Source organism: Sinocyclocheilus grahami, unplaced genomic scaffold (genome assembly GCF_001515645.1).
Source record: "Sinocyclocheilus grahami isolate Dianchi unplaced genomic scaffold, SAMN03320097.WGS_v1.1 scaffold331.1, whole genome shotgun sequence".
Taxonomy (NCBI): domain Eukaryota; kingdom Metazoa; phylum Chordata; class Actinopteri; order Cypriniformes; family Cyprinidae; genus Sinocyclocheilus; species Sinocyclocheilus grahami.
This window is the reverse complement of record NW_015505510.1, coordinates 887,946-894,857: the sequence shown is the minus strand read 5'-3', so window position 1 is coordinate 894,857 and position 6,912 is coordinate 887,946. Positions and strand designations below refer to the sequence as shown.

The window sequence follows — 6,912 nt, the reverse complement described above, 5'->3', positions numbered from 1 at the left end:
TTTTTAAATAAAGAACAAAAAAAAGATAAATATAGATAAAGTAGAATTAAAATAGAATAGAAAGTGTTAGAGTTAGAGGGTCAAATAAAGGTGGAACAGATGTGTTTTTAGTCGTTTCTTGAAGATGGTTAAGGACTCAGCTGCTGGATTGATTTGGGCAGGTCATTCCACCAGGAGGGAACAGTTAATAGAAAAAGTCTGTGAAAGTGATTTTGTGCCTCTTTGAGATGGCACAATAATACGCCATTCACTTGCAGAACGCAAGCTTCTAGAGGGAACATAACTCTGAAGTAAAGAATTTAGGTAAATGGGTGCAGAGCCAGTGGTGGTTTTGTAGGCAAACATTAATGCCTTGAATTTAATGCGAGCAGCTACTGGTAGCCTGTGCAAACTGATGAACAGAGGTGTGACATGTGTTCTTTTCGGCTCATTAAAGATTAATGAGCCATCAATATGGACATCAATATCACCATGGTTATAAAGGCTACTCCTAGAGCTCCTCAGCATTCATGGATCAAATCAGAGGCTCTCTCTCTCTCTTTGTGTGTGCGTGAGACAATTCATGTAAGAGGAGTCAAACTCTTCTGCTTTCATTCTGTCCTTTTAGGGTTGTCTTGGGAAGATGATGTCACACAACAAGTTTTATTGAACGAGTTCTCAAAACTACGCAAAGTTTCCCTACCATTACCAGAACCAAGGTAAAACACACTAACATTCGCCATTTAGTTTGCACACATATAGGCATAGGAAGGAAACATCACAAATGAGAAATCATTTGCATAAACCACACCCAAACCAGCTCCATATAAGGGCTTTCCACACAACTGACATGAAACTTTATGGCATTTCATCTCTCTCAGCAAACGTATGACGCTGTTTAAAGACGCTCACTTGCCTTAGAGACACATAGCAAGAACCTCAAGTATGCTACCATCCTCAAAACCAGCTCAAAAACTATATACAGAGCTCTTACTGTATTAGCCAGCTGTACATTGATTTATCTGCAGAATAACCTAGCAGCTCAAACTATAATGCACCTTTTCTTACTATATATATATATATATATATATACATACACACACACACACACACACACATATACAAACGGTGAAACGGTTAGAGTGCTGATACTACTGGAATATCGCACCACTGGAAAAGGCTCTCAGCCAATCAGATTTGAGAACCAGAAGAACTGTTGCATATATATATATATATATATATATATATATATATATATATATATATATACACTGTTTATATATATATATATATACTGTATATATTTACATATGTATGTATATATATGTATGTATGTATAAAATTTTATCTTAAGATGTTTTTAATGCTACTCAGCATTTGGAAATTTTGTGTGTGTGTGTGTGTGTGGTTTCAGATGGTCCTAAATTTTTCCGTAAGTTTTCAAATAAATTTTAGTATGAAAGTCATTGATGAATAATGATTTGCTTGTGAAAATGTTTGTAGGCAGATTTCAAGCACAGTTAGTGAATGAGACCAAATGTTTTGTTAAAGGTTACGAGGGAACATAGATTTTTTTTTAAAAGAATGTGCACAGATAAATCATAATGAACTCTGCAGTATTCCATTAAAAATAAGAATTGTCCATTTTAATTTAATGGTGACGTTAATATCTTAATAGAAATAAAATGGAAATGTTTGCTTAATTCTTCTACTTTTCTCCTGCAAAAAAGACTTTGTCTCTAACAGTTGTAGAAAATCAATAATCTCACTCCCTGTTGATGCCAGTCAAAGTCAGAGTGAGAGATTTTAGTATGAATTTTCTTCATGGGAATCCTAAACCAAATAATCTACTATACTCAACACTTTAATTTTATAGCTTTTTATAGTCTATTCTCAGTTCAGTTAGATCAGTTTATCTGATTAAAAGTTACTTAAATGACACATAACTGATATAAGAGCAACTTCTCGATAAAAACTGTCCTCTGAATACGAGGTTTAGCAACACAGTTTATTCTATTTTACAATACATAAAGTTTCAAAGGAGCTTTACAGAGAATGCAAGTTATCTCTGATTATTATCTGTGATTCACCTGCCAAATGATTCTTACAGTCATGGCTTATGTCTTGATATTCTGACAGGCCACAGGGTTATGGGACTGCTGTTGGAGACAGGAGAATGAAATCATCCGAGGCTGAGGTTAGGAAGACCCTGAAATACCTGCAGCATCTGGGACTGCTACCAAAATCATCACACAAGGTGAGTAAGGTGTGTATCTAGGGCTTACACTCTTCACTCTTCAAGTGGTGACTGAACACAGTAGTAGAATTGTTTATCAAATAAAAGTGAAAAGAAATCTTGTCTTTAGGCCCAACAATATGCTAAATTATTAAAATGACAGGCTGAATTGGAAAATTGATTTAAGTTTGCTAAATGCATAAACACAGCAAGTGTGATTTACCAGTATATATGTTTTTAAAGCTTATTATAATAGCTGATAATGGTTTAAATGTGTATGTACATCCTGTGTAGGGGGCGGAGCTTCAATATTATCGCTCTGGAGAACCACGGCCTGAAAGTGACTCCTCCCCTCCTCGGTTCATTCCAGAGGTCCCCTATCAGTCACAGTCCTACGGTGACCTCAGCCAATACCAGAGCGATGCGGCACAAGTTCCCCAGCAGGAAGAGGGGTCAGACCTGCTCACAGCCGCTCTTCAGAAGTATCTTTCCAAGAACAAACCGCCTCAGCCTGATCTTGGGGACAGATCCAGAGCGGACCGACTCTACTTAAAAGATGGATCAACGAAGTCTTCCGCCAGTGACTCTCTTACACCCGTGGATGGTATGATGTTATTTTCTATTCCTTCTTGCACCTGTTCACCTTATCTGTCATCATTTACTTGTGTTATCTAAATCTGTATGACTTTATTTTTTCTGTGAAAAACAAAAGGAGATAATTAACAGAATACAAATGTAGCCTAGAGTTTGTCAAGCTCTATAAAGGACAATAAAGTAGCAAGGAGTACCATAGAAGAAGTCCAAACTAGACTATTAAAAGCCCAATGATAGCTTTGTGTGAAGAACAGGTCAAAATGCAATGGTTCAGTACGTAATTTTTAATTTATTTATTAGAAAAATTAAAAATACTCCTATCCCAGTTTAATGTGAAGAGACTGGTTTTTTTTGCTATTTCACTAGTGACACAAAGTAAACAGTTCACCCCCAACCATCTATTGCATGATGTTGCCTCATGATAATGCAGTAAGTCATTTTAAAATCTTTTTTGGCGGGGCAAATAATATAAAAATATAAAATCAAAAACTAGAATGCTTTGGAGTCTGACCCTCAGAAAAGCATTTTTATATTTCACCAATAATCAGATAATCAAATATCCTCTAGATTTTAATGTGAAATAATATTCACTTCTTCACAGAATCCTTCATCTGGAAAGTTCTGCGTAACGTGGGAAGGCACAGTGTGGATGTGAAGAGTCTGAAGGCAGCAGACCTGGATGAGCTTGCTGTTCTTATCGCAAATGCTCTGCAGGTGGTGGACAAGCAGGCAGGTCAAGGAGAAACACCCAGAGACCTGGAGACACAGCAGAGTCCTGAGGACGAGGCAGAAGACATGCAATATGAGGACCAGCATCCTGAGAGTTATGTAATGGATCAAGCCCCTGAAGACAGTGCTCAGAATCAGAGAGAAGAGAATGAGCAAAGTTCATCTGTCACTCAAAAGACAGTCCAAACCATCCCGCCTGTGACAGGTAACATCTTCTGAAGAAAAGCCGTCAATCATGCATAGACAAGCATTTATAATGATCATGATGTTTCTCTTTCAGAGGGACAGACAGTAGTGGAGGAGAAGAGAACTATGGACAACAAGGTAGTGCTAGTGTTGGTTGTGTTAGGTCAGAAATATACTTTATGCCAGTACACAAATACAAACATTTTCTTCTCACTCTTACGGTTAAATCTGTAAATCTATAAAGAAATATTTATTCAATTTAGTAAGAAAGTAGGATGAACCCAGAAAGACCCAACAAATGACTTGGAAAAGGGAAAAAATTTATTAATTTATTAAATAAATATATATATATATATATATATATATATATATATATATATATATATATATATATATATATATATATACCGTGTATATAGATAGATAGATATACCGTGTATATAGATAGATAGATTGGCTGCCAGTAGAATAATCACAACAAATTTTTATTTGCATTTTTATTATTAATTAAATTCTGTAAATGTTTGGAAAAAGCAATGTGTTAAACAAATTCTATTGATTTCTCATGTTAACATGTTAACTTTGACAGCCATAAAAATATTTTGCATATTTTGTTATATATTTTTAATATCTTTTTTTTCTTCCCAGTTTGAAAACTATATATCTAGATCATGATCTTGGTCAAAAGTCAAGCTAGTTTAATGTTCCAAAAACCAGCTTGATTTAGTATGACTTTTCAGATTTTCCCGCAGGGGACTGGTTGAATGTTAAATTACATTTCAGTTAAATAAATTAAAATAACAACTATTATGCATTGAATTTCCTTCAAGGATGGATTTACATTCCACCTGTGTTTACATCCTGTTTTAGCAGGATGTGGGCTTTTTAGGAAAGCTGCTGGAGTACCTGGATAAAACCTCCAGCTCAGAACCTGAGCCTGTTGATAAGGGGCAGGGTGTGTCTGTGGAGACGGTTCGTAGCCGAACGACACACCGGGAGGTGGGGATGCAGAAAAAGGCCATAGAGAGAGTGGAGGAGGTAGAAGGCTGGGTCCAGGCAGCAGCTATAGCGCCCTCCTCTGCTCTGAAGGAAAACCCTGCACCACAACGCAAGAACATGAAAGTACAGGATCTTCAGCTGGATGTCCAGAGCAATGCTAAAAATGACATCTACGGATACATTATTACAGACACAGAGTGAGATATTTACATGTGACATTTATGCCCATTCTCTCTCAGTTAAATTCAGTGTCTTTTATTGGGCAGTTTCTCTACACAATATTGCCAAACATTAGATCAGAATATGAGCAACACTGCCAAAATGTAAAATATAGACATAGTAAAGACTTTGATGAGCATTTGGAAAAATTCCCACACCAAGGCTACATTTATAAAAAAATTATATATTTTAAAATGTAATTTATTCCTGTTATGGGAAAGCTGAATTTTCAGCATCATTACTCCAGTCTTCAGTGTTACATGATTACTCAGAAATCATTCTAATATGCTGATTTGCTGCTCAAGAAACATTTCTGATTATTATCAATGTTGAAAATAGTTTATATTTTGTGGAAACTATGACACATTTTTTTAGGATTGTTTGATGTATAGAAAGTTCAAAAGAACTGAATTAAAAAAAATATGTATTGTTTGTAATATTATTAATGTACAATAATAATTAAGTATTATTGTACATTAAAATAATAAAATAATTTTGCTTTTTTTATTGCATTAGAATCAATCGTTTTTAAGACCTCTTTAAAAAAAAATTTAAAAATTATTCTCTCTCTCTCTGGCTCAGAAATCTTCCCACTGATAAGGGCTTGTATCTGATGGAGTTGGTGGCTCGTAAAGCGAAGATTCAAATGACTGATTTCTCAGAGCTCTCGTGAGTCACCATTTATTATTTCTCAAATTACAATAACTTGCACTGTAGGTTTAGAATATAATGGTAAATTTAGAAATTAAGTTGAGAAAAATATATAGTTAAGGCATATTGGAAGGCATATTTAAATCCTAGTTGTAGTTTTATAAACTGTATTTTTATTAAATGATTTACTTTTTATATTTTAATTAAAATATCATAATTTGATCCTCTGGTGAAACAACAGACCATAAGCTCGCATTCAAATCTGCCTCCATCCATCAATAACCAATGTACAGAACCAAGTTCCCACCCTACATTTCTTTCTTTCTCAATAATTCAATTCACTTGAATGTACATCACACTTTTCATCATGACCTTTAAGTTCTGACAGGTTTAAGGTCTGAAAATAATTTAATATATGACTCTTTAGTTTTTAAAAACACAGTTTATTGTATTCATAAATTTTATGGTTAAAACACTAGAGGGTATATTTAATATATTTTGGACACTGACATGACTCCTCAAAATAATTTGCTGTTTTTTTTGCCATTTGTATAGTGTTGTTAGTCCAGCTGTGACATTTCAGGTCCGTCCAAATGCTCAGAACATCACTACAGCGGATGTGGCTAATGTAGCAGGTTAGTTTAGTGAGACTTAACTATGCACATGATATACAAGCTGAGCTCTCTCATGAATGTCTCTGTTCAGATTTATAAGTACTCTGATCTCCTCTGATTCTGATTCTTCTCTTGTATCAGTCCATCAAAAGGATGAACTGGAGAAAGAAGCAAAAGTCAAGATTGTAGAGGCTGGAGTCACTGATGTAAGATTCTTTCCACTTTTTTAATTTCTTTGTCATTTTTCTCCAAGGATTTGATATTCCCATTTTTAAGTAATTTGAATGTTTAAAATATGCTGTATAAAAACTACTGGTAGTCAAATCCATGTAAAAAAATTAATTTAGAGTTCTTCAAATCACCGCACTAGTGTAACCTTATATGGAGAACCCCCCAAAACCCCCCCCGTGTGTACCCTTATATAGGGCACCCCCCCCCCCCCCCCCCAAAAAAAATTTCTTCAAGAAAATTGCAAAATGGAGCCCATAAGTCCTGCAAGAAAGCTTAAGACTGTCAAATGGTTTATCTAGTAACATCATTAGGTTTTGAGACACTTGAAACATAATATGAAGCTTCCCAAGTTCACAATAGGATCTGAGTGACCATCAAAAGGATGCCTAGATTTTCTCCACTGGTTTCTGCCAGTGTCTGGGGAAAAAAGAACAAAACCAATAACATATTTGTACTTAGACCACAATTGTAGCA

At 35.1% G+C, this 6,912-nt stretch overlaps 1 protein-coding gene across 3 annotated transcripts in view; it reads left to right on the top strand.

Moving 5' to 3' along the window:
* Positions 1-6,912, top strand: part of LOC107602645 (receptor-type tyrosine-protein phosphatase N2-like) — a 26,564-nt gene that overhangs the window by 11,091 nt on the left and 8,561 nt on the right. Inside the window, exons 5-12 of one of the 3 annotated variants that reach the window (XM_016295206.1) lie at positions 2,119-2,236; positions 2,510-2,819; positions 3,411-3,743; positions 3,819-3,862; positions 4,595-4,920; positions 5,525-5,611; positions 6,149-6,228; positions 6,349-6,413. In XM_016295206.1, the coding sequence (XP_016150692.1) occupies positions 2,119-2,236; positions 2,510-2,819; positions 3,411-3,743; positions 3,819-3,862; positions 4,595-4,920; positions 5,525-5,611; positions 6,149-6,228; positions 6,349-6,413 (1,363 nt within the window). Of the gene's footprint in view, positions 1-2,118; positions 2,246-2,509; positions 2,820-3,410; positions 3,744-3,818; positions 3,863-4,594; positions 4,921-5,524; positions 5,612-6,148; positions 6,229-6,348; positions 6,414-6,912 lie in introns of all 3 variants that reach the window. The other 2 variants (XM_016295205.1, XM_016295204.1) reach the window with 2 other exon arrangements.